Source organism: Vulpes vulpes, unplaced genomic scaffold (genome assembly GCF_048418805.1).
Source record: "Vulpes vulpes isolate BD-2025 unplaced genomic scaffold, VulVul3 u000000695, whole genome shotgun sequence".
NCBI lineage: Eukaryota > Metazoa > Chordata > Mammalia > Carnivora > Canidae > Vulpes > Vulpes vulpes.
In genome coordinates this window covers 96,427-123,477 of record NW_027325815.1, presented here as the reverse complement: position 1 = coordinate 123,477, position 27,051 = coordinate 96,427, and the positions used below count along the sequence as shown (strand labels likewise).

The following is a 27,051-nucleotide window of genomic DNA, read 5'->3' as shown; positions in this document are numbered from 1 at the left end:
GGACACACATCTCATCCTTCCTCTGCTAGAATCCTGCTCTGTCCCCCATCTCCCTCAGAACAAAGCCCAAGATCATACAGCAGCCTACAGGAGGGCTCCCTGTTCCCTCCAGCCCCACCTCCTACTACTCTCCCCTTGCTCCCTCCGTTACAGACCCACTGGGCTTCTGGCCAGTCCAGGCACACACCCACCTCAGGACCTTTGTACATGCTGTTCCTGCCTGGGCCTTTCCCTAGAGGTCTGCATATCTCACTCCCTCGCCTCCTTTGGGCCTACACAAACATCATGGTCGCCACAAGGACATCCCAGGCCACTTTTTAAAATGTGTAATATCTTCTCCCCTCTCCTTCCTAGTCCCCCAGGCCCATCCTTTCCAGGCCCCTTTCTCTGCTGTGTTCTCCCCAAAGAACTTCTCATCTTCTGACATCCTGTATATTTTACTTATCTATTCTCTATCTCATGAGTATATGAGGGCAGGGGATTCTTGTTTTAGTCCCCGAATCCCCACTGCCTAGAACAATGCCTGGCACATAGTAGGAGCTCAAGAAACATCCATTAAACACAAGAAAGCACCAGATGTCTGAATTGGACCGGGCCTGCTGTGGCCCACACCTGCTAGGCCTGTGGAGGGAGAGGAATGGAGAATCAACCCTTTTGGATCACCCTCCTGTGGGCCAGCCCCATGCCAAGCCCCTGCATGGCCCATCCTCTCAGAAAGGCATCCCTGAAGGATAATCCCAGGTGTCGTGCCACACAGACCAGGGTTCAAATCCTGACTGAGCTACTTACTAGCTGTGTGGCTCTGGGCAAGTTCCTTCATCTCTCTGAATTTTAATTTCCTAATTTGACAAATGGGGACAAAATTAAGACCTGATGAGGATTAAGGGGTTAGTGGGCTCCTCCACCCCAGTGAATGGAACTAGACAAAGGCAGCTTCTTCACTGAGATCCCGCAATGTCACCCAGACTCATATGTCCATACACCAAGCACTGGGCCAGGCACACACAAGAAAGTGGGGAGGTTCGTTTACCCAAATGAGCATTAGCCAGTCTCCACACCCAGGGAGCCCACAGCCACCCTGAGAGACCCACCATCCTGCCTCAAGGCAACACGTGGCATGGCTGAGAAGTCCCAAGGCCCGGATGAATCAAGCAGGCTTCCTGGAGATGGTGTCTGAGCCAGACCTCATAAGACACTAAGATTTAGGCAGCCCCCAACCCTGAACTTGGACTCCCCAGTCTCATTTCCCACCACTCCCCAGGTGGCCAAACTCAACCCATTTTCTGCTTCTGAAACTTTGCTCTGGAGATTCCCTCTACCTAGTAACCCATCCCCCCCAAACCTCAAGGGGCTGACCCAAGTTCATCACTGTGACAGGACTGTCATAGGATGACCAAGGACAGCACTCAAGCACAAAGGTCCCATAAATACTTCTCCAAGGAATCCCAGACCCTAAGCTAAAGCAGCACCCCCTGTAGCCATCCCGCCTGGGCTGTCGTCTCTCCGGTGGACCTGTCTCAGGACCTGACTGAACACAGAGGGTCTGCTCTTGGTCTCCTGGACTCAGCAGCCGAGCCACTTAAGCCAAAACAGTACCTCGCTAACCTCAGTGTCTCCTCTGCAGGGGACCCTCTTTTGATGGTCAGACACAGGCAGGGCAGAGCATGGAGGTGGCCCATCTGTGGGGCCTTTCTTCGGTCATTCGGGGGCAGGTAAGGTGATGCCAGCACAGATGGCGGGCGGCTCTGGGATGAGTCAGGAACGAAATCTGACCCTCCCCGTGGAGCAAGCGGGGCCTGAGAGGTAGTATCAGTCGATCTGGGGTGGGGACAAGTGGGGGGAGTGGGGAGGGGGCCCTGGGCCAGGGAAGGCAAGCAAGCAAAAGGCCACCCGCTTCTATGACAAAATGTTTAATGTTCCATAATGTGCAGATTCTGAGTGAAGAAGGCCCATTAAAAATCAACGAGCCGTACATTCTGGTGACAGAGCAGCCGGCCTTTCCCCCTCCAGTCCCGCTGAGAAGCAAGTCACTGCAGGGAGATGGCGCTGTGAGAACATCATCCTCCGTGTGCTCCCCAGGAACACACAAGAGTGAATGCCCCGGTGTCATCCCGGGGCCGGGTAAGACAGCTACACAGGAGAGAACCACAGACACACACATGACGAGAAGACATGAGGGCCACAGTGGGCCAGGGAAGCCATGGAGCACACGTGTGGAGGTATACACAAGAAACGTGAGTGGGCCGGGGGCGACGGGCTCGGGGTTCCTTGAACAGAAGGGCCTGAGAACCCAGGAGACCTCATGTGCTTGCCGTGAAAATCCAGGTGTGTAAACCTGTGCACAGGAGTGAGAGTTCAGATGCTCCCGGTGAGCAGTAAGGCCGAGGACGCAGACACATACGTGGGGCCCGCGAGTAGAATCACGGAGACACAGGGACCCACAAAAGGCCCAGAGCAGCAAGTAGAGGGGTGGTGGGGACTCCACCCCGAGGGCTCCCGGAAATTTGCTCGGGTGGGGGCAGCCCAAAGCCATGGGAGTCCAAGGGTCTAGGAAGGCTCAGGATGGGGAGGACCCAGCTCTGCTGCAGACACCAGGGTCCCCCCGCTGCCGCCGATGGCTTCTGAGGTGCACAAAGTGGCCAAAGGCATCAGAAGGGTCTCCTCAGGCCTCGCTGCTGCTGCCACCACCTCCGATGCAGCTGCCACGCTCCACCCACACGAGGCGGGCCTGCTCCTGCAGGATGCGGCCACGCACCACCTTGGCCAGCTCCTCAGAGTGGCCCCATGCATGCGCTGGCACCTGTACCCAGGAGCAGGGCAGCCCCCAGAGCACCTGCTCCGAGCGGTGGCACTGCCGCAGCAGCTCTGAGTCCCGGCAGCCTGGCCGGCCCAGCAGACCCCTGCTGGAGAGAGCGGATGGGCAGTGGTCAGAGCATTGGGCAAGGACAGACAGGGACACAGAGACAGGCCAGGATCTGGAGAGCCAGAGAGAGAACAGGACAGATGCAGAGAGACAAGAGGAGATGGCAGAGACAGAGACAGAGAGACAGAGATATCCAAAGAAGAGGAAAGGCTGGTCCCACCCCCCACCTCTTCCTTACCTGACTTCCCGGACATTCTTCTCTGTCACCTCCACGTGGATGACAATGGGGTAGATCTCGTTCTGGACTAGCTCCCGCACACCCCGTGCGCCCAGCTCCAGCAGGCAGTGCTTCTTCTCAGGAGATTGAGGCTATATTTTACTCGGGCCCAGAGACACGAACCTCCCTGCCCCCCAGGGCCCCAGGCACAGCCCTCTACGGGGCCTGTGTCCCCCTCCACAAGAGCCTTGGCAACAGGGAGGGGCAGGAGGCATGGGGAAGTCAGTCACATCCCACTCTGAACATCAATAGGATGGAGCTAACCCCACCACCACCCCCATCTCTGGCAGCCCCTAGCCAGCCCCCAAAGTAGCAGTGGATCTGAGATGGGATGGACCAGCCAATCACCGCAAAGGTGACCCATGTATGACTGGCCCAGCCTCCCATTCACAGGTGAGGAAACAGGCCCACGGACATGTAGGGACTAGCCCAGCACCTCTGCAAGTGAGCAGCACAGGCCTGCACTCAGACTCTGACTCTCAGCCCAGAGGCAGCCCCCCACCCCAGCACCTACCTTCCCAACAGACTCCTGGATGGCACGGAGCCTGCTGCCCAGCCCAGGGGTGGCAGGCTGGGCCTTGGGGGCTCCAGGTGCTGATGATAAGCACTGTTCCTCCCCAGACAGGCTTTCTGCAGAGCAGTGAGAGGCAGGGAGGAAGGGCCAGTGGGCCTGGCTGTCCACGAGGTGTCACCCAGCCCTCCCCTCCATGGGCACAGACTCACCTGCTGGGCACACTTGGAAGTCCAGCCGGGAGTTGGGCAGGTCTAGCAGGTTGCGGATGAGCCGGGGCGCCAGGCACTCAGGCAAGAGCACCACAGGCCGCAGGGCGGACACCAGCAGTGGCCGCACCAGGCTATAAGGTTTGAGGCTCCGCTCTGGCTCTACAGCAGGGTGGGGTACAGAAGAGATGAGGGTGCAGACAGGGTCCCCAGCTCCTCTTCCATCTTCTCAGGCGCCCCATCTCTTCTCCCTTCCTAAGTCCACGCACACACGCGCACGCACACCCACACACACGAGGCAGAGCTGCCCCCTCCTGGCTGGCACCACTACAGAAGTCTCAGGCCCCATCCCCCACCTCGCCCTTGCCCACTCCAGACCATTCTCCTCTTAGCAGCCAGAGTCAGATCCTGTAACTCCTCTGCTTTCAATGTGCCAGTGACCTCCTGCGACCCTCAGGAAGCCCACACCCTCCACAATGGTGACCCAGCCCTGCCAGAGCCTAGAGAGGCAGTGAGCCTCTGCCCCAACACTTGCCTCCAATCACAGGGCCTCAGCTTGACTTGGGGAGGCCCAGCCCTACCCCAGCATCTCCTGGCCCAGATAATCCCAACTCTCCTTTCAGAGCCCAGGCTCTACCTTCCCCGGCCCCACACCGTGCATGTACCCCCAAAGCACCAGGTTCTCCTCCAGCACATGAGTCATACTTTGTATTTATATTCACAGATAGGATTATCTGACTGGCAGGCAGCAGCCCCACAAGGCAGTTTGCTCCGAGGGGAGGAACCACGGTGTCCCCTGGACCAAGCACAATTCATGACAGAGGTGGTGTGTGAAAGACACTTGCTGTCCTGGTGCCCTGCACACACATCACACATGGCTGTACCTCTGTGCCTTTGCACAACCAGGCCTTTGCCTAGAACCAACCTCTCTTCATCCCTGAAAACCCTACCTCTAACAATTTCCCTTTCAGGGAGTCTTCCCTAACTGCCATCTTCTTGCCTCTCAGAATTGCTGCTCCTTCACCTGGGCTCCCCCAGGTCCTCCTCCCTGATCTGACCCAAGGGCTCCCCCTGCTGCCTCCAGAGACCCACTCAGGGGTCTCCACAGCAGCCGCCAGCACACACGAGAGAAGCACAGCTACACCTGCTCCTCCAGACAAGAACAGACCCATGCTCACTGCGCGCCCCAAAGTCATACAGACCCACAATCCCACATGTGCACACATCTGCCTCCTCCATGTGGCTCCCTCAACCCTGGTGGCCCATCTCCCCCTAGGGGGAGCCTGTCTCTCAGGCCCCTAGATGCCCTGCTCCCCATGGAAGCCCCATAGCAGGCTCTTTCAGGCCAAAGGAACTACCACGGCCCAAGGACCCCCAATGTGCACACTCGTGGACACCGTGACCAGCACAGGACGTGCCTCTGCACTGGTACGCTCACCTGAGCAGGGCTCCAGCAGCAGCTGCTCTGGAGGATCCCCTGCAGAGCCTCCCACATGCTTGGGCTTCACCAGCCTGAGCTGGTCCAGGGCTCGCTTCTTCAGCTGGGAGGGGAAAAGAGGAGCACCTGAAGGAGGAGCACCTCAGGGAGGAGAGGATGAAGGAGACCCCCAGCAGAGGGGGCCCGGCTGCCCTTGCTGTCCAGGCTCCATGGAAAGGCCTGGGTCAGCAGGAGAGCCACCTCCCTACATGGCCCAGTGCAGCTTCCCCATTCCACCCCACCCCCAGCAGGCAGGTGAGGGCAACATCCCTATGGGCCCAGGGAACCCAGGGAAACAACCCTGTCAGAGCCAGTTAGAGCTAGAGGTGCCTGAGGTCTACCCCACGCTTTACAGGTGGGGAAACTGAGGCCCAGGAATCCAAGGAAGCTAATGTCACATAAGAGACAAGCTGTGGGACCTCTTCCAATGAATGAACAACGTGACCTCATGTAAGCAAAACCCCAATGACAGCCCTAATTACACCAACAGCCACCAGGTGTCAACTGGCCACAATGTGACAGGCACTAAGCCCCAGATGTCATGAAGTCACTGCAGCCCGCAAGGCAGGCCACATAACCTCCCCCCGTTTTACAGAGGAGGAAACACAGCCGCAAGGGAGGGCCAGGTGCTGGTCCAAGGTTGCCCAGCTGGCATGTGGTGGAGCTGGGATTCAGGCCCAGGCAACCTGGCTCCAGAGCCCAAGTCCTCATCCCCTCTAGCACCGTGGCTTCACTTTGCCCATGTGGACATGGGGAGGCTCACCCAGCCAGGCCCTTATCCAGGGGACTGGACAAAGGGGGTGTGATTGCCACTCAGTCAAGTGCTTATTATGGCCAGGCCTGCTCCTGCACATGGGGCCCCCACTACCTCCTTCAGTCCTCTGAACTACCCTGGCCAGAGAGCCCAGCTACTGCTCTGTGTGCCGGGCATGTGGAGGACGATCAACCATGTCCAGGGGAAGGAGCGAGGTGGGGGCCTCCCTCTTCTCCTCCCCCTGAGGCCGCCAGAGAATGGAACCTGGCTTCTACCTTTGGGACCCCACTCCCAGCAGCCCTTCATCCCAAGCCATTGCCAGCCCGCCCAGCACCACTTACATTACTTCGGGACCCTCGGTGGCGGCTGGAGGGTAGGCCTTTCTCCTGTACTTCTAGGAGCTGCTGAGCTCTGCAGGGTAGGGTGGGGGGTAGGGATCATATCACACATTTGTAGGGAGAAAGGGAGCCCTTACCCTCAGTCCCCTTATGCTTTAGCAGAGAATCGTGAGGGACCATGCAGGAAGAGAGGAAAAATCTCCCATCCTGGTCCTGGCTCCCTGTGTGACCTGTCCCCAGACTCCTAGTTCTGCGTCACCTTTGATAATTGGGCACAGTGCCCCGGTCCAGGTCTCGCAGTGTGAGGGGGTCAACCCGCGTGCACAACCACTCCTGCCGCCGCTTGTACGCCGGGTCCATCAGACGCAGGATCTCTTGGGCTTTCACACACAGGGCATGAGGGTCTGCGCGCTCGGGCAGGGTGAGATTGGCTCGAATATAGAAGGGCTCAGTGCTCAGCCCCTTTGTCCAGGCATCTAGGGCCTCATGGAAGGACTGACAGGCTGGACATGGCAGGGCAAGGGCAGCAGGGAGGGCAAGAGGAGGACAGAGTCAGGGAACAGGCCCCTTTCAAGGCCTATGCTGCCAAAATGCTATGTTCCCCTTCTTAAAGCAAGAGTCTGAGGCCCGGAGAGGACAGGGACCTGCCCAAGGCCACCAAGCCTACTAGGAACAGAACCAGACCTTGAACCCAGGTCTCTGGACTCCTGTCTAGTGTTCCTTGTCTAGAAGACGGACAAGCAGCAAGGGGGCAGCATTGCGGGAGGGCAGAGCACTGCTGAGAGTCAGGTAGCTCTGTGTGTGTGTGTGTGTGTGTGTGTGTGTGTGTGTGTGTGTGTGTGTGTCTGTCTTCCTCTCTCTCCTGCCTCCGCTGTCCGGCCTACACAATGGGCTGGGTGAGCTGTCTCTTGGGCTCTCAGCTCCACCCTTCTAGGACTGGGAGTCCCCAGTTCCTCCCTGCCCTGGGCCAGACTTACCCTTGAAGTCCATCAGGAAGGGGAGCGTGGACACCTGGCTCCAGGGCAAGGTTCTCTGCTGGACCTCACCTTCCAGGCCTGCCCCCTCCAGGCCAGCAGCCTCTGCCGGTGGCTGAGAGAAGACCCAGGCAGGCAAGGGAAAGAAGTGAGCTTCCCAGGCAACACAGCCCTGGGGCTAGCAGAAAACTGGGTGGGGATGACCTGTCCCGTAATTCCGATGCCCCTGTCTCACAGGGCATCTATCCAATCAGACCCTTCTCCCATCAACAGGACTCCCCGCCCAGGGTGGCACACCTGGCCTTTGCCACGTGGGCTTGCCCCACCTCCCACCCCGGCCCAATCAGATCTAATGCGCTGCTGGTTGAGGTAGAGGAGTGGGACCTCACCTCTCTCGGCTCCGCCCTGGCAGACCCCGGCCCGGAGAGCACCCTCCGCACCACGGCCCCAGACCAGCTGTCCCCAAGGAAGGACAGGCCATCTGGGCCCTTGTCATGGGGCTCAGGCCCCCCCGGCGGGCTCCGGCAAGACACTCGGATGGCCAGAGACCTGGGAAGGGAGAAGGGAGATGGGAATCAGAGTTCAATCAGGATTTGACTCACTTCAACCTTCTTGGGAGAAGCAGCACAGCAAACCGCCCCTCCTCGAATGTGCCATGACTCCCACCCCAGGGAGGGGGGGGCACTGCACCTGTGGTGCCACTGGAAATGCCCTTCCCCCTCATCTCTGCCTGGCAAATTCTGCTCATCCTTCAAAGCTCAGTTCCAAAGCCACCTCTCCCTCCCAGACCCCTGCAGGTGGTGGGGTCGGGCCTCCTGCGGGACCACACCATCTGCACCTCGCGGGGAGAAACCCCCTCAGAACCAGCGTGCTATCGTGGTCAGCTCCGGGATCCTAGCACCAAACACAGTGCGTGCATGGCACAGGGCAGCTGACTAATAAAAGCTCATTCTGCTCACAGTTTAGGGAGGAAGGTCACCATTAGAACACAACACAGACCAGAGACGGTCACAGCGGGCCATGGGAGCACAGACGGGAGCAGCTTCCCAGAGGACGGGGCTGCAGGGCGACGCCGTGGTGGCGAACCTCGGAGGCGCCTCGGGACTAGACAGAGGAGGTGGTGTTCCAAGCTGAAGGGCTGGCAGAGGCAGAGGTGTGGAGCGCAGAACGCAGGATGTGTGGAAGGACTGAGTGACAACAGTAATAATAGCAGCAGCGGACACTTACTGAGTGCTCCCCATGTGCCAGACGCCATGCTAAGCTCCTTGTCCTAATTAACTAATTTACCATCATGGGAAACAGCTCCCAGAAAAGGCTAGCTGGAGCCAGCCTGAGGAGGGCACAGAATGAAGGCGTCTGGCCTTCCTCTTGTGGGCAGAGGAAACAAAGTGGCACCCAGATCCCCATCATAGCAGGGCTCTTCCTGCCCCTGGACAGAACTGGTGAGTCCCTGTGGCCAGCTCAGAGACAACTGCCTGGAATTCCCTTCTGTGACCCCCCTGGCCAGAGCATCAGCGAAGAGGAGAGCCCGAGTGTCCTCTTGCCTCCCCACTCCCCCTGGCAACTGCAGCCCACACAGCCACACTGCCCCCTGCTGCCAGCATGGGGTGGGCAAGGATACAAGGGCTCTAACCCAATCAGCCCCCATGTGGGGTGGGGGGTGGGTGGGGGGTCTCTGACCCTCCTGGAACCTTTCCAGGCTCCTATTCCCTCAGTCAAAACAGAGCCAAACCTGAAGGGCTGCGACTGGACATGGGTGCCAGAGGCATCCGCACTGCCTTCATAGGCAACCTCAGCCCCACCCAGCTCCGGTGCATTGATGTGGCCCCACCAGAGATGGGAGGGTGGAGGCTGGGCCTGGCTATGCTGCCCCAGGGCTGGAGAAACAGTCCCGCTGCACACCCCAGCATTAACTGGACAAGTGAGCTGACTGCTTGATTCTGTCCCCACATCCATAAAGCCAGGACAATGACGTCAGTCTCCCACTGTGGGTGTGAGGGTCAGACAAATGTAAAGATAATGCAGGTAGAGGTGGGAACCAGGGGGCTCCAGGGAATGTCCAACTGCAGGCCTGAGCCCTGGTTGTGAAATACACAAGGTCACGGTCAGCGTGATTTCTGATTAAAATGGAATAAAAAAATGTAAGCCAGCCTGCCTTCAAGTAAATCCAGCTATTGTCTCGTGATCCTTTTGCTTCGGGCATGTGCCCTGGGTGTCTGTCACAGTGGGGTGCGGTCAGGGGCGTCTGAACAAAGTGGGACCGGCTGGGACTCAGGGGCCAGATGGCCTGGTTGCTTAGCCTCTGGTCCTCGGCAGCCCCAGGGGCATCCACCCCCCGCATCGGAGGGCTGGGTGAATGACACGTGGAGCGCTCTTAGAACGTGGAGTAAGACTGAGGCCCAGTAAAACTCAGACATCTACTGTTAGCAAGTGTGATTCAGAACACACCTGTCTGTGGCTCACACTTTCCCCACCTGTTTCAAACCCACAGACAACCGAGCATCAGGGCCACCCCAGGTGAGAGCCCAGACAGCAGCCTGCACTCAGCCCTTCGGGGTCCCACCTGCTTGCCCCTCACCCCTTGCCCCTGGCATACCATCCCCACCCCCAGCCTCTCAATCCCTGAAACCCCAGGTTTTCCTGCTCTTCCCACCCATGCGACTCCGGTAGCACCTCCTTCAGGACATCCTGGCCCAACTCCCTGAGGGACGGGGTGACTTCTCTGGGCCTCTACTGCCCCCCCGGGGGAGGGAGAAGAGTCCACCTGGGGGCTCCCTGGGGCCAGGTCCAATTGGGTCCCTCTCAGCTACAGGCTTCAGACAAGTGCACAGGGGTGGGGGAAAGAGGAACAGAGTGGGGGGCGGGGGCTGCCTGCCCCAACCTCTGGACTCCTGGGTCTCTAGCAACACAACCTGACCCCAACCCTACCTGTGACCGGTAGGGGTACCCACCTACCAGCCCCACCCCTCAGTGTCTAGTCAGGAGGCAGGTCACAGAGGGAGACGGGGCCAGTCCTTCATTCCGCCCACTCTGAGCAGTGTGTGTAGCCTCGATGAGTTCTCCCCCGCCCCAGTGCACTGTGGGAAGACCTCCAGGCAGTGCACATGACTGCTCTGCTCCAGGCCAGGGACCCATGAAGCTCAGGTTCAAGTCTGTCGCATAAATTATCTCATTTAATCCTCCCAACAGCCCCCTGGGAACCATCTGTAAGCCTCCATGTTGGAGAAGAGGGAAACTGAGGCACAGCAAAGTTATTACTTGACGAGGGTTTCCCAGCCAGTGGGTAGTGTAGAGCAATGACCTCTCCAGGCAAGGTGGTCAGTGCCAGAGATTCAGTGTCCATGTGACCTACCAGGGAGACCCACCCTGACACTCGCCCAGCAACCCTCTCCCAGTGCTCACCCTGCTCAGCGCCCCCATGCACACTCTCTGGCTCTTCCTCACTATCTCCCCACCTGCCCGGCCCGGCTGTCTGTCCAGCCTCCAGCCTGCCCCAGCACACCCACTGTCCCGCACCCCTGCCCTGCCCCAGGGCCTGAGGACTCTGGAAGGGCAGAGGAGACTGGGAGGCTGCAAAGGCCCAGCACGCAGTGAACACGAACCACGAACATGAGTTGAAAGTAGCTCACGAGAAGGAAGGTACTTTGGAATCTCCGACTCCACCGAGCGGCCTTGGTGACAAATTCCTGACTGTCCTCAGGCCTCCTTCTCATCATCTGTATGAGGGGGCTAAAAACACCAGCCCTGGGAACTGAGCAGCAGCAGCAATCACAATACAAGGAGCTACTGTCACCACTCACTCTGAGCCAGGCACTGTCCCAAGCGCTCCAATGGAGACACTGGAACCCACGACAACTCCATGTCACAGAGCGGGAGACTGAGGCCCTGGGAAATGTAGTGACTTGCCCAATATCTCCCTGTAGCAGGTGACAGAGCCCCAATATCTTTCTTCCCACTGTGCTCTGCGCAAGAACAGCGGCCTGGACGCACACAGGCTGCACCCCACCCGCCAGTCCGGGTCTCCCCACCTCCCCACCCATCTATCTGCATCTTTCCCTCTCAGTCCACCATCCCTGCCCCCATCCCAATCTGCGTTCTACCCCGTGTCTCCCTCCTCCCCAGGAACTACAGAGGTGGCTCTTGTGATCCCGGGGCCTCAGCAGGGACTGGGCCAGAACCTCCAGCTCCGGTGCCCCCTGGACAGCCGCCAGGACCCCTGTGCTGGAGGAAGGGAGGCAGGCAGGAAGGGAGGCGCCTCCGCCCCTTCCCCCAGAAGCACGTCCTGCACTGGGAGAAACAATGTCCTACTGGGCCTGCTGCCGGAGGGCAGGGGTGGGGGCAGGGGCCCAGCCAGGCTGCTTCGGGCCCATCCTGCTCTGCCCCGATTTCTTGTGTGACCTGTCATCTCTATCCCGCATCCCCACATTCTGGCTCTGACCTTCAGTGCTTCCTCTGCCCTTCCCAAAATCCCAATCTGATCGGGTCACCATGGACCTGGGCACCCTGGCACTTTCCAGCTGTGCCACCTCAGGCAAGTGGCTTGACCCCTCTGAGCCTCAATCTCCTCTATAAAACAGGAGTAATCATAACAACACCCACCTCCCCCAAACAGGGAGAATGCTGTGAGGCAGCCAGCAGTCACAGCCAAACCTTGCCATGTTTCCCGGAGTGTACAAGCCAAAGTCCACACTTTCCCGCCTGACTCACAGCCAGCCTGACTCAGCGCTGCCCCGGCCCCGGCCCCTTCCCCCTCCTGGCACAGCCACCCTCTGCCCTCTGCTCTTCCCCAGCTGCCCTCCCTCCCTGAGTCCGAAGGCCACGTTCTCAACACGGCCTCCTCCATTGCCCGCCCTCCCCAGACCCTCCGGTGACCAGGGAGGTCACTCATCAATCAACAATGACAGAGCACTTCGCCTGCAGCACGGCTGAGCTGATCTGTTTCATGACTCCTGTCACGGGCTTGTGGCCAGCACAGCTGCAGGGCTCCCACAGTGGCCCCACCCCACCCACAGCACAAAACTTTGCTGGGAGGCCCCGACCTGCTGGGAGCTCAGAGTCCGGGGAACAGCCAGCAGAGGATCAGTAGGGGTAACGATGACCATTCAGGTACGGGTAACGATGACCATTCACTGAGCACCTACCGACACGTCTGGCAGAGCAGGGTGCTTTACTGACTCAAGTCCTAGATCCCCAAACACCCCCATGCAGAAGAGATCACGGGCCACCTTCAGCAGAGGAAACTGAGGCCCAGAGAGAGAAGTGACCAGCCCGGGGCACCAAGTAGATGAGAAACAGTGATGGGATTTGAATCCCAGGAGTCTGTCTGAAAACCTGAATATTTTACAGTTGCATGAGGCTTTGGCTTAGCCGCTGCTCCCCCCACCCCCGGCACTTGACCCCAAAGTCCCCCATCTGCCTCTCCCACCCCCACCCCCCCAGGCAGCCACAGTACCTGTTGAGGAGATCCAGGCCACAGCCTCTGGCCAGGAGGCCATCAGGCTTCCCCAAAGGCCACACGCTATCGGAGGATGAGGATGAGGAGAGGCCAGGAGACCAGGGCTTAAGCGTCACACTCCCTGGGGGGGGTAGGGGGGGGGTGCGGTGAGGGGGGACTGAGGCTCTGGGGTGCCAGACCAAGAAATCGGGGCAAGCCAGGGCCCGTGGGAAGGGGTGAGCCCCTCAAGCCCAGGGACTGCCCAGGACCTTGGCAGGTTTGAGGCCCCAAGCACACCAGACCCACTGGGCTCAGGGCTGGGCCAGGGCCAGCCCCAGAATGACCCTTCAGTTCCCCAGGAGAGGATGGAGGGCAGGCTGGGACCGGGGAGCCCATATGGCGCAGCCAGGTGTGAGAACGAGGAGCAGGCCTGGGCTCAAGGTGAGTGGTGAGGCCCAACTCCCCAGGGTCCTCCCAAGCACAGTCACCCTGCCTGGCCCAGGGCACAGTGGGGCCTCAGGAAAGAGGGCCGAGGGCAGAGCTGGCCATGTAGGCCTCAGGTGGGCTGGAAAGCCATCCCCCACCCCAGATAAGGCCACCCACGGAGTCCCTGAGGGCCATTACCTGTGATGTCGGACATGCTGCTGAAGGACCTGAGGGGGCGGGGGAGACAGAAGCTGAGGCACAGAGCATGCTCTGCCCTCCCCTACCCACTCCCCCTGCACCCTGGCCACCAAGAGGTCCTGCAGCCCCCAAGCCCATGTGGGGGGGCCCAATCCCAGGGCAGCTGTGCCAACCAGCTCCCCTAAACTCACAGGGTAAGAAGCTAACGTCCTTCCCCCTCGGATGCCCCCTGGCCTGGCCTGGAATGCCACCGCCTCCTGGAGGCCTCCCCTGACCTCTCACCCCCTCACCTCACCCCTACTTTCTGCCTTTGTCATTCACCACTCCCATGTCTGCTCCCATGCTCATACACCCCAGTCCTGGTGGACTCTTTGGTCCAATCAATCATGCCCATGTTGATCACAGCCTCGGGATAGGCACCCGTAAGGGAATACATTAAGGGCAACGTACTGGGCCACCGCTGGGACGGGAACTATATGCCAGGACGCAGGCCGTCCCCCTGCCCTTGGTCTTACCACCAGTAAACATAGCCTGGTGTTTCTAGACTGTATTTGCCGCTTGTAACTGAACACGGGGCCTGCTTTCTAGCCTGAGGTCCCTTGGAACATCCTCCACGTTCCCCAGTCCCAACACCTAGGCCTCCCCCCAGGTTTAGGATGGTTGAGGCTTGCCCCCCAGTGGCTCTCTGGCTAGTGCTCAGCAGGGGCTCAGCCCACTCCGCCCATTGGCCTTGGCTTAGCCCCTGACCCAGGACACGATTATGAATCCTGGGAAGCTGGGTCCCAAGAGCTCCAGCCATTTAAGGCAGTCAAAGGAGGCGCTGGCCTGGCCCTGACACTGGCACTGGGGATTCTGGGAGGTGGCCATTTCGAGGCGTGGCAGCAGCATCTCCTCGAGCCTTGACTGTTCTCTCCCCACCCCGTTTACCTCTTAGGGGGTGCAGGGTCCTCCTCACGCTGCCGGCGGAGGATGGAGCCAGCGCTTGGGGGAAAGGGCAGGATGGAGAGCCGGTTGATCTCCTTCTCACTGTCTGTGGCCTCCTCCTGCCAATGGCCACAGTAGGGTCTGGGTCACCTCCACCATGACCCCTGCACCTTAACGTGCCTACTTTGTGCCCCTTCCATAGGTACCAATTAGGGCCCCGGGTGGAGGTGGAGGGCTCTGCGGGTGTGCAGTGAGGGTCCCAAGTCTCCTGGTACCCAGGCCCAGCACCAAGCTGGCTCTGGGCGAGCTTATATGAGGCAGTCAGCCTTTGGGCACCTCAGGTGCTCGCATGTGAAACAGGACTGCGCGTTAGTGAGCACCAGCAGCATCCGCACCCTGCACCCGCCACATTCAGGGAAGGCAGGTATCTTACCGAGGTGTGGGGCTCAGATCCCCCCATGACAGCCGCCTCCCCAGCTGCTTCCGGACCTCCCAGTGGCAGGGGGAACTCGCTGAGGCTCCAGGTGCTGCTGAGGTTAGAGCACAGGGAATGGGAGGAGGTACAAGCCTGCAACAGGAAGGAGGAGGGTGGAGGTGAGCAGGGCAGGACAAGCGCCAACCACAGTCATTTACTGTGGACATATCAGGAACAAGGACACAGCAGAGAACCAGACAGCTGGATCCCTGCCCTCATGGAGCTCACAGCCCAGAGGAGACAGACTGTAAACAAGCAGACAGATAAAGGAAACAACCCCAAACTACCAAGGGAGGAGGGAAGGAAGGTGTCCAGGGTGGGGAAGGCACTCAAACGGCCCACCCTACTGGGGGCAACACAGTGCTTTCCAGAGAAAGTGGGGTTTGGACAGAGAACATGAGGATAAGTAGGTGTTGAGCAGATAAAGTTGAGAAGGATGGTCTGGGCAGCTGGAATGGTATGCACAAAGGCCCTCGGGCAGGACTGAGACACAGTCCAGGAATTAAAAGATTGTGACCCAGAGAACAAGGTTAGAGGGAGGAAGGGGCCCACCCTTCAGGCCTCGCAGGCAATAAGGGGCTTTGTCTTTACCTAAAAGCAGAAAAGCCACTGAGAATTTCAAGAAGTGAGAAGTGAAGGATGCACGCTTCCTTTGTTCTATTCCTCCAGGCTCCATGCACCAGACACGGGGCCAAGGGATCATCTTTAAGCAAACCCAAGATAGGAAAAGGCAGAGATCCTGACAGAGGTCCAAGGACTAGTATCTGGTTGAAAGGGGTGCCGGCTGGCTGTGTGACCTTGCGCCAGCCCCTGACCCTCTCTGGGGCCTATCATCATACAATGAGCAGATTGAACTAGCTGGTCTCTGAGGGGCTTTCAGGCCCTTGTGCAGCTGGGCGTCTCCAAGTGTCCACAAAAACCAAAATCAATATCAAACTATTCCCCTAGTGCCCCAGGAGCAAACCCCAGACTCAGAAACCCATGCACCTCTTTCCTGCCTCCTGATACAACAAGCCCACCCCAGCTGAGAGCTCCCCCAGACCAGCACATTCTTGACCCACGGTGAGGGTCCCATCAGAACCCCCAGATTTCCTCCCAGGGCCAGTATTGTCCCATGCCCAGCTAAGGGTTCCCCATGGGGCCCGTGGAGCCCCACCGCCGGGCTGACGTCTCCCACCAGGTCCTGCACATTCCCAGCCTGGCCAGGAGCTCCCGCCAGAAGCCCAGCATTCCCACTGCCACCCTTGTTCCCCTAACCCTGCACACCTTGAGGCAGGGCCCGCCCTGCACCCGTTGTAGCTGTGCCTCCAGCAGGGCCTTCGCACCCTCCAGGCTGGTGAGCATGGTCAGCAACTCGTCCCGCTCAGCCTCGAGGCCCCGCACCTGCTTGCGGTACTGGTCCTTCTCGATGAGGCTCTGTGAATACTGCAGCTGGATGCGGTCACGGCTCTGGATGGCCTGGGGAGAGCGGGCAGTGGGGTGAAGGGGCCACACTGGCCCAGTCGTCCTGCCCTCTACCCTCTCAGACAGGGGCAGGCAACAAAACCATGGGCAAATGGGTACAAAGCACTTCCTGGGTGCCGGGCCCGGTGCTAAACATCAGCTCGTTTAATCTTCACGCGAACTTTCCAAGGTGGAACTTTCCAAGTTCTCTTTATTCTCATTTTATAGACAGCCTGGCCAGCAGGGACAGAGCTGGGATTCAAACCTGGGGCGGTGGAGGTGCACAGTCCAGGGTCATACTATTTCCCAAGAGCAACCCACCATGTGCCCCGGGCTTGACTCACAGCATCCCAGCTAGTGGAGGAGCTGAGATTCAAACCCAGCACACAGCACCCAAAGTGCTTGTCCCCACCATGAACACCAGAGTCCCTGGGAGCTGGACCATGGCCAGGACCTGTCACCCAATGCCTCAGTGAGAGTGTAGGGACAGAGACAGCACAGGTTCCTGGGCCCACCAGAGACCACCAGGTCACCTGCACTTTCCCCACACCCACCAGGGGCCCCTGAGGCTCATTCTAATGTGTAGACGTCAACTCCTCCAGTGGGATTCGAACTTGGTGCCAGGACAAAACCTCCTGCCCATCCCCCTGCGTGGAGAGCCCTCCACAAGGAAGGGGGGGACCTACAGGAGATGGCTTGCCCTGTGGCCTCAGGAGATGAAGGCCATGGTACCCAGGGAGCCAGAACTCTGGCGAATTTCTTCAAAGGCAAATATTTGCAAGCACCAACCTGTGTCAGCCTTGTCCTTGATGTGGAGGGCACAGGGGATTCAGAAACAATAGGTGCCAGGACCAGCCTTCCTGAACGGGGGCTCAAGTGAGGCAGGTGTGCTCAGGGGGGGTGAGGCTGATGGATCTTGAGTGCTCAAGGGCCTGAGTCTGTGCTTCTGCAGGCCTACTTGCCCCTCCCAAACCAGTCCTGCACCATGAAAGCCTCCAGCTACAATCCTAGTCCCGTCCACTTCTCCTCATATGAGAACCAGCGTCCAGACTCACCTGGTCCCGCTCCTTCTCGATCTCCTCCAGCTGGGCCAGGACCGTGGCCATGCGGTGCTTGTACAGGTCACAATCCTTCTGCAGTGTGCGATGCTTCAGCCGCAGGTCCTCCATCTCCTGCAAGTACTGTGGGCCGGGCAGGGTAGGGTGAAGCGGGGCGGGACACGCCCAGGTCAGACCACAGGGCTGGGGACCCAGTCAGCTTAGCCTGAGCTTCAACCTCCCCAGCTGGGTAGCCTGGGCCACAGACTGACTTCACCTCCCTGGGTGCCTACCCTGTAAAATGGGGATAACACTAATAACGACACCCTGCCTCCCTGACCATGCTGTTCCGCTTCTGGCACAGTGCTGACCCTCTGCTCCGTCAAGTAACTGACTTAGGAAGATGTGCACAGAGTACTGTGGTCTCCCCTGCCAGAGTTTACCCTTCACAGGGGCAGAAAGCTCTGTTTTGTTTGCTGGTGTATCTCAGTTTTCGAGAACAAATGGATGCACATGTCTTAGCATGGTGCCTGGCACACAACAGATGCCCCGAGCAGGTGGGTTAAAGCACCATGGCGATGCCCAGCACCCTCCCCTCTCCAGGATCCAGGCTGTTAGCCAGGAGGAAGGTGGGGACAAAGCAGAGACAAAGCAGGGGGCAGGGTAGGGGTCAGGAGGGCTGCTACCTTGTCCCGCAGCTCCTCAGCCCACTGCAGCTCCCCCTGCACGGCATGCAGCTTCTGGCACAGCTCCTGCCTGCTGTCCTGGGCCTCCCGCCAGTCATGCTCCAAGATGTCCAGGAGGATGCGCTCTGAGCCTGGGGACCCCAGCCTGCTGGCTTCCTAAGGATCACAGTTCAGAGGCTGCCTCAGCCTCAGGCCCGGGGCCCACAGTGACTGTGGCAGGAGGGAGGGGGACTCACAGCCCTCAGCCCTGCCCCACTGGCTCTGCCACCTTGGCCAAGGGCCTTGACCTCTCTGGACCTCCATTTCCCGATCTGTAGAGTGGGTGCGGCCCACAGCCCTGAGCACCCTCCAGGGAGCATCTCGGGTGGAAATGAAGTAAGTGGATGAGGGCGTGCTTGTACAAATTGGCCCAAATTTTATTCCTAAACAAAAACCAGGCCCGCTAGCTCTTGCTCTGGCTCCCACCCACCGCCCAGGGCAGCTAATGAGTGCTATTTCCAAAGCCTATCTCCCCTCAACCACATCAACAAGGGCTTCACAGGAGCTGAGCCTGGCCCAAGTGGATAGACCACAGGCCCGAGATGCAGCCCAGAGACCCACACTCTAGCCAGGCACCCTAACCCTATGAAATACAGCAGAGTCCTGACTCCCATCCCCCACTCCCTGTGTAGAGCATTGGCCAGGCAGCAGGCCCACCCTGCCACTGACCCACCACTGACCTGCCACAGGACACCAGGCAAGCCCCAGGGCCACCCAGACTTCAGGAGTCTGAACCTTTCCAGGGTTGCAGACTCCCCTACAAATCTGAGGGAAGCAGCAGGCCTCTCCCCACAAAAAATGCTCACATGCAAAATCAGGTGCAGTTTCAGGAAGTTCAGAGACTTCTTGGGGCCACCCACAGGCTCCAGACCAAACACCCAGGGAGAGCCCAGCACAAAGGACCCTCCACTCTGAGCTTAAGACAAGAGCCAGCCAGGATTCTGCCTCCAGCTCCAGAACCTCACTCTCCAGGCCTCAGGAGGATGAGCGAGCAGCAGGCTGTCTGACACCCCCCACTGCACACACCCCCTCACGGCCCCGCGCACCTGCTGTAGGCCCTCCTGCAGCTCCTGCAGGGACGCAGTCAGCCGCTGGTTCTCGGCCCGAAGCTCGGACACTAGGTCCACGTTGTCTGGTTCCTTGTCTTTCTCCTTGTCCTCGGCCCCGGGGAGCGGGCCCCTGGCCCTCCGCAGCAGGCTGCACTCCTCCTCCAGCCGGCTCACCTTGAGCTTGAGCTGATCCACCTGGGGCCCAACACAGGGATCAGCCCCAGGAGGGATACAGTCCGGGGAGGGGCCACCAGCAAGGCCATGGCCGTCTCCCGTGGCCTCCAGGGTTCCCCAAGCAGGAGTCCTCCCCGGACTGGTCTATGAAGAAGGGACAGGCTGGGGAGTCCCAGGGGAATCTGCTTCAAGGACTTGTGGGCAGGGGTACTTCACCCCCACAGACTCATCTGTCCCATAGCTCCAACACTGAGCGCAGGTGATGCAGCCCAGTGCCAAGGAGACACAGGAGGAGGACCGTACCAGCAACAGAGAGAGCCGGGGCCTGGGCCCAGCTCTGCCTCCAACTCAGTGTGACCATGAGTGAGTCCCGGCCCCTCTCTGTGCCTCGATCTCCTCACCAGTGAAATGGGCCCCCCTTTAAGACAACAGATGGGTAGAGGCCTTCAAATTCTCACAGGCTGGCTTTAGAACTGCCAGTGGGTGTGACGGTGGCTGTTTTCACAGCTTTCTATAAAATCCCTGAACTGGGATGCCTGGGTGGCTGGCTCAGCAGTTGAGCATCTGTCTTGGGCCCAGGGCATGATCCCAGGATCCCAGGATCGAGTCCCACATCGGGCTCCCTGCATGGAGCCTGCTTCTCCCTCTGGTTACATCTTTGCCTCTCTCTGTCTCTCATGAATAAATAAATAAAATCTTTAAAAAAAAATAATAAAACAAAAAAATAAAAATAAAATAAAATCCCAGAACCCCAACCTGTCACCAGTTTAGTGCATGCAGCCAGAAGCTGGCCCAGGGTGATAGGTGGGCAGCTGCGTGACGGCCTGGCCCAGAGTGACACGCACACACAGTCTGCTGGATGATAAGCACACTCAGCCAGAGTTATTTTCCATGTGGGGTCCAAGGGCGCTGGGCAGTGACAAGAGCAGCTGCAGGTGGCAGGCCACAAAATGAAGTCACTGTTGGGATAAGGACACAATGACCTCTGGTGCTCTGCACAGGCGTGCCAACGTCTGGTGCCCTACGAGTGCCCTGGCCTCTCTTGGAAATGGCCTGTAGCCCCACACCCCTCAGTCAGGCAGGGTCACACACATACACACACATACACACAGACACACACACCACACACATACACACACCACACACATACGCACACACACACCCGTGGGTCTGGATGCTGGGTCAGGCAGCTCCACTCCTCCTCCACAAAGGACTCAAAAAGAAATTCATGACTCTCACATTCCTTTCCCCTCACAAAACATGCTTTGTGAACCACCAGAGAAAGACAGCTAGTTACAAGGGCTGTAGTCACACCCTCTCCGGCGAACTGCAGCCACACACCACGGCCTCTGGCCTGACCCGCGGCCAGCAGGCGCCCCGACGAGCTCAGAGACAGGGCACTTGGGAATCTTCCCCGAACACCAGGAAACACGGATGCATTTAATCCTGGTGTACAAACTCACTGAGCACAAAATTATAGCATTCGGTCCTTAAGTTTATGTTGCTCAGAAATAACAGCTCATTAAATTTGCACCTTATAAAACACAGTATTAAATCACAGCCACCGCACACCTGCCCGTGGGGGAGAGGGGACCCAAGCGGCCAAGACAGGAATCAGCAGCTGTTCTGTTCATTTCCATCTGCAACACCTCTGTTACTTTTTTGGCAGAAAAGCTCAAAAAAAGTAAGGCAAGTTTCTGCTAACTCTGTTTAAAGAAAATCTTATCTATTGGTTGAAGTTCATCCCTTACCTTGTGTTCCCTGAACACAGCAGAGTTACTCTCTGCCCGGGGGCAGGTGACCTCACCCAGGATGGTCATAAGAACATGCACCTGCAGCTGACCTGCAGACACACAGAGGCACCTCCCCCTCCTGTTCTTCACGCCCCTACCACACCCAGGAAACCCCAGACAACTGTACACAAACACACACACATACACACACACACGACACCCCACCCCACCCCCCGCCCAGGCACATACACACTTCTGCCACTGCAGGGGACCCAACCGAAAGGTGAAACAAGCCATGCCCCTCCTGACTCCCCTGGGCTGGTGACCGTCCTACTATCCTGAGTAGCAGACCCTTTTCTTCCAGGAAAACCTCACAGCAAACCCCACATATGTTTCAGGAAAAGCAGATGTGGTGAAGAGTGGGGGGACCCTAGGCCACCCCCAGCAGTGCTGACAGCAGAGTCAGAAATCCTTCACTCTTGGGATACTGGGAGAATACTCTAGCCAACCTCTCAGGGCCTGTTTCCTCATCCAGAAACGGGGCACTAACAGTGTGCCCCCCCCCCCACCTGCCCCAAAGGAGCCGCTAAAGAAGTCAAGTAGCTGGTGCGGGGCAAGCACTGAGGACCGAGCCTGGACACCAGGTACCGTGGTTCCAGCAGCCGCAGCCGCCACCTCCCATGAGGACGATAAGGCAACAGAGGCACAGGGAGGAAGCCGTGCCAGTGCCACCCTCTGCTCAAGCTGCCGCCAGTCTGCAGGCCTCCGACAGCCCCATCTCACACCTAACACCAGGCCGATGCTCAGATGACAGCCTCATGGTCACCTCGTACCCTTGCATTGGCCACCTACACTCCCAAACAGGCCTGGTAGCCCTTCAACTAGCGGCCTCAATGCCCCCGACCAGGACTCTCTTCCCCAAACACCCCAACACCGGTACCTACGGCCTCTCATGTGCCCCCCGTCATCCGCGGGTACCCAGCATACCTGCTGCACCACAGCGACAGGAGGCTCATGGGTGAGGGGGCTGCAAATCACTGCCAGAACCACCCCCCCAGGGGGCCTCGCACGGTATCGGTGGAGAGAGCGTCCTGTGTGCTGCTGGCACCGTTAAATCCTCAACAAGCACTGGCTCACTAAGCCCTCTGGACAACTCCCTGCAGCACCGAGACACCAGCTCGGCCCCCACACTAGGTCCCAGTAAGGAGCCGAGAAGGCAAGGCTCGGTTTCTCGGCCTGTACATGGCGCAGCCACACTCGCCACCCAGAAGAGGGGAGATGGTACCTGGATGGGAGGAGGCAAAAGAGTATCGTCGTGGGGCAGGGGCCAGCGCCGGGGCTAGCCGATGTGGTGCGCAGCCAGGTTGGGCTGCTCCCCGGCTCAAGGGCTCTGTGACCTTGAGCGAGGGCCTCCGTGACGCAAGCCTCGGTGTCTGTGCTTCAAAACGAAATCTGGTGCCTGGTGCCTCGGTGGGATAACCTGGGTGTCGCACGGTCACACTTAACGACAGCGGCTCATGACAATACAGGTCTGAGCCCAGCGGCGCAGGCCTCCATGCATCTCAAACTCTTGGTTTTAAACTCCTGGAATCCTCACTAACCAGGGCTGCTTCTTCACCTCAGCAATGGGCTACCTTGGGCTGGAAAACTCTTGGCTGAGGCGGCTCTCCTGCACGCTGCGGGCTGCTGGGTGCCAAGAGCACACTCCTCATTGTGACCACCAAACATGTTTCCAGACACAGCCAAGTGTTTCCAGCGGTGGGCCATGTCACCCCCAGTTGAGAACCACCATCATAACTCAATGAAGTCAATGCTACCAACATCCCTGTGTTACAGATGAGAAACTGAGGCACAGGCCGGAGAAGGAACTTGCCCCAGGGTACAGCGGCCAGCAGATGGTGGCTCTGGGACACAGGCCAGCTACCACACAGGAGGCAGTTGTGGTAGAGGTTGCCCCTCGCCCGCATCCCCCCCCGACCCAGCCCTCGGCCCCCAGCACCTACCGCCAGCTGCAAGTCCCGGCTGCGCAGCACAGCCGAGTTCTTCTCCTCGCTGAGCTGTGCCAGACGCATGGCGATCATGTAGTTTTCATCCTTGAGCCGCAGCAGCTCCAGGCTGCCCGCCTCCCAGTCCTCCCGCAGCCGCTGGCAGCGCTCCTGTGCCTGCTGCTGTTCCCGCAGCCGCTGCTCCAGGCCTGCCCGCTCCTCCTCTAGCACCCGACCCCGAGCCTGCAGCTGCTGCTCCCTCTGCAGCTGGCTCTTGCGAGCCTCCCGCAGCCGTCGCACCTCCGTCATCAGGAACTGGGTCAGGCCCTCTGGTCCCTCCTCATCTGCCAGGGACAGGGGAGAGAAGCGGTCAAGCCAAGCAGATAAAATCCTGGGGGAGAGCAGCCTGCACGGGAAAACCCAGACTTTAAACACACTACATGGCAATTCTGGAATGTAGTTTTCTAATTCCGGAGTAGAGAAACCTTCCTAATCAAGATACAAAATTTAGAACCTGTAAGAAGAAAGATGGACAAATCCATACAAAAGTTTTTTAACTTATGAACAACGTAGGGGAAAAAATGTAACAAAAGAAGTTAAAAGATAAACGGGAGAAAATATAACAAATATAACAAGACTCCAAGCCACAATACATAAAGAGTTCCCACAAGTCAATAAGAGCTATAAGAGAAAAAAATGGACAAATCCATATAAAAATGTTTAAGACTTCTAAATAATCAAAGCTATAACAAAAAAGTTAAAACGTAAGAAGCAGGGATGCCTGGGTGGCTCAGTGGTTGAACATCTGTCTTTGGCTCAGGGCGTCCGAGATTGAGTCCCACATCAAGTTCCTATGGGGAGCCTGCTTCTCCCTCTTCCTGTGTCTGCCTCTCTCTGTGTGTCTCTCATGAATAAATAAATGAAATCTTAAAAAAAAATAAAACGTAAGGAGCAGAGCAGAAGAAAATATAATAAATATTAACAAAGGATTCACAGCTCCAGTATACAAAGAACTCCTATGAATCAATAAGAAAAAACAAACCAAATAAATATGGGCAAAAACTACTAATAGGTAAGTTCCAAAACAAAATTGGTTAATAAACAAAGGAAAATATACCCCAACTCACCATCAATCACTGATATAACAATAATGATAATAGTAGCCATGAACATTTGGTTTCATTCTTTCTGCCAAGTAAGTATAATAACTTATTTAATTTCATGACAACAGTATAAAGTAGGTATTATTATTATTATAACCACTTGAAAGACAAAAAAACCCTAAGGCACAGGAAGTCATTTGCCCAAGGTTTACTAACTAGTAAGCTGTGAACTACATCTCTCAATGAAGTACAAACTTAAAATATTATTTTTGATGTATCAGACTGGCAAAAATGTTTTTAAGTGATCTCCAGGATTCATGAGGGTACAGCAAAATGGGCCCTTATACACTGTTGGTGGGATAAGTATTCATTTAACACTTAAAATTTTACTTCCCAGATCAGCTCCTCCATTTGCACAAACATACACATACATACAAAGATGTTCCCAGCATCATCGGTAAATGTTACAAAACTAGAAACAACCTGGCTGTCCATGAACAGGGGATCTCTTAAATGACTTATGGCGCAGCATCACTAATAAACATTTGCGGTCATTTCAAATAAGTGTACCAAATGTGCAAGAATCACTAAAATCAGTTCTCAGGAAAAGTGAAAACCGGAGCAACTCATGTAGGATGGCCCCATGAGTGTGTGAGTGTGCGTGTGTGTGCAAATGCAAAGAAAAAAGAGGACTCACCCAGCTGTCAGCAGCCGAACAGAGCTAAACGAAAAAGTAAAGATCTTTTCTTTTTATTCTAAAGTCGCCCAGAGTGTCTGATTTACACAGGAAACTGCAAACTCTGTACGCCTGACACATACATGTCTGAAAATAATTTTAGGAGGAAAGAGCCATGATAAACGTGCAGGCTCTGAACTCAGACTAAATGGATCAGAATATCAACCTGGGCAAACTGCTTCAGGTCTCTCCGTGCCTCAGTTTCCCTATCTGTTCAACAGGGATAATGGAAGCGCCTTCCCGACAGGGATGGGGTAAGGAACCTCTGCACTGGCGTCTGAGGCGCCAGCAGCTGCTGCGGACTCACTCACCAAGGATCATGGAGCAGCGCTGGGCAGGTTCCTGGCCTGTGAGCAGTGTGAAGTGCTCCGGGTAGTAGAACTCCAGGGCTTCCAGGAAGGCCTCGTATCCCCTCTTGCCACGGCAGCGCAAGATATCCATCAGGCGCCCTAAGAGTGGCAGGGGATGCCCCAGGGTCAAGGTCAGGGCTTCCCCCAGTGCCTAGCCACTTCCTCCCCCTTTCTCTCCCTGTGCTTCAGGGCCCACATTCCCCAGACTTTTTGTTTCCCCAGATTTTTGAACCAGTGACACACACAGGGGCCTGTCTCAACACATCAGTGGGGAGAGCCTGTCTGCCACAGCCAGGAAGGCCAGGACCCTCCGGCCGTGGCACCTGTGCTTTGACCCATCCGCAACCCCCAGCCTGCCCCCTCCCCTCAACACACAGATACAGGGCCAGCAAATACTCCCTGCCTTTCCAGTGGCACACTGGAGCCCCCGCTACCCCAAAAGCAAACTACTCTTATTTCTCCAACGGGTCAATGCCTGAAATTCCACCATTAGAGCTTCATCCCTTTGCTAACTCTAGTTCAAAGACACACCCTGTGGGAGAGGGCACCCTCACAAAGTTTGACGGATCTTGAGCCCTTAAGGAAAAACGGCTCTCCGGGCAATGTGTGGCGCACAGAGGGAGAGGGCAGAGAGAACCCAAGACATCAAAGGCACAGGAAAGGTGCCCGGAGGTCCCAGATCAGGCTGCGCTGGCAACCACATCCAGCTCCCCACTCTCAAGCGGGCCCAGGAAGTGGGAGGAAGCTCCAAGCCCGATAAAGCCCAGATGCCCGAGGGGGCACCGCGCGGCCGGCCGCTGGGTCGCGGCGGGGGTCCCGCAGGAGGCAGGGCGGTGGCGCCTGAGCCCGCCTCCAGCGCCAGGGCTGCGCGCGCCGATCCCGGGGAGGGGGCGCTCAGCCCGGCCCGGCCCGACCCCGCGCCCCCGGGCTCACCGGTGCGGTTGACTCGGCACGGGAAGCGGTAGGTGCTCAGCACCTCCTCCTCGTCCTGCTCGTCGATGACCCGGCACTGGCGCAGATACGGCGTCAGCTTGGCCGGGTTGAGCGCGCGGGTCAGCCGGTGCCGGACGCCCTCGATCCGCTCCCACAGCGCGTCCTCCTCCGCCTCGGACCCCGAGCCTGCGCCGGCCTCCTCCTCCGCCTCTGCGGCCTCGGCCCCGCCCGGCATGGCCGCGTCCTCGGGGTCTGCGGGCCAGGGGCGCGCGGGGTCAGCGGGGGCCCGGGCGGGGTGCGCCGCCGATCCCCCGGGGCGTCGCCGCGGGACCCGCCGCCCGTCGTGGCCGGAGCCCCCGCGCCGCGCCGCCGCCCCGGGACGCACCCCCAGGACGCGCCCCCGGGACGCGCCCCCGCTCACCCGGGCTCCCCGGGACTCACCCCGCACGCCGCAGCCGCCTCGGACTCCCGGGTCCGCGCTCGGGCGGCGGCTCCGCCGGCGCAGGGGGGCGGTGTCCGCGGCGCCCCGGGCTCCGCCCCCGTGCCCGCGGCCGCCCGGGCTGCCCGGGCCCCCCCACATCGCGCGCCGCCCGGGCCCAGCGTCCGGCCCCGCCAGCCGCCCGCACGTCCGCCCGCACGCCCTCCTCCCGGCCCTCCGGCCGCGCGCCTCCCCCCGCTTCCTGTTTCCCGCCGGCGCTCCCGGCCCCGGCCCCGCGGGGTCCCGGCGGCCCGCCCACACCTGCCCGGCCTCCGGGAGGGCGGGGCGGGGCGGGGGCGGGCCACGCACGCTGCCCCGGCCGCGCCGCCGCGCACCTTCCCGCCCGCAGGCCGGCCGCGCGGGGCCGTCCCAGCAGCGCGCAGCGCGCCCCGGCGCCTCGCGGAGCCCCCACGCGCGGGCGCCCCGCCACGCGCACCGCGCACCC

The 27,051-nt window shown here is 58.7% G+C and overlaps 1 protein-coding gene across 2 annotated transcripts; it reads right to left on the bottom strand.

The window, feature by feature from the left end:
* Nucleotides 1-1,894: 1,894 nt before the first annotated feature.
* CARD10 (caspase recruitment domain family member 10) lies at nt 1,895-26,723 on the bottom strand. 2 transcript variants are annotated; one of them, XM_072746316.1, is made up of 21 exons: nt 26,570-26,723; nt 26,129-26,380; nt 25,157-25,294; nt 23,025-23,350; nt 19,112-19,309; nt 18,027-18,182; nt 17,359-17,484; nt 16,127-16,318; nt 14,819-14,953; nt 14,389-14,504; nt 13,462-13,490; nt 12,856-12,979; nt 7,793-7,952; nt 7,407-7,518; nt 6,689-6,932; nt 6,433-6,502; nt 5,299-5,401; nt 3,864-4,022; nt 3,655-3,770; nt 3,102-3,214; nt 1,895-2,903 (listed from the first exon to the last, which is right to left on the bottom strand). In XM_072746316.1, exons 1-21 carry the CDS (start codon nt 26,706-26,708, stop codon nt 2,663-2,665), a joined length of 3,249 nt encoding a protein of 1,082 aa, XP_072602417.1. In that variant the 5' UTR covers nt 26,709-26,723; the 3' UTR covers nt 1,895-2,662. The 2 variants fall into 2 exon arrangements, with proteins under 2 accessions (XP_072602417.1, XP_072602418.1); XM_072746317.1 differs by having other exon boundaries at nt 1,895-2,900.
* Between the last annotated feature and the right edge of the window lie 328 nt (nt 26,724-27,051).

What these genes read in the sequence shown, in the direction of transcription:
- CARD10 (XM_072746316.1), bottom strand. Translation starts at nt 26,708, where the DNA reads ATGTGGGGGGGCCCGGGCAGCCCGGGCGGCCGCGGGCACGGGGGCGGA. An exon ending in GATCTGAGCCCCACACCTCG is followed by an intron (nt 14,505 to 14,818) that starts GTAAGATACCTG and finishes GGCCATTGGCAG; the next exon opens with GAGGAGGCCACAGACAGTGA. An exon ending in ACTGTGCCCAATTATCAAAG is followed by an intron (nt 6,503 to 6,688) that starts GTGACGCAGAAC and finishes CCTACCCTGCAG; the next exon opens with AGCTCAGCAGCTCCTAGAAG.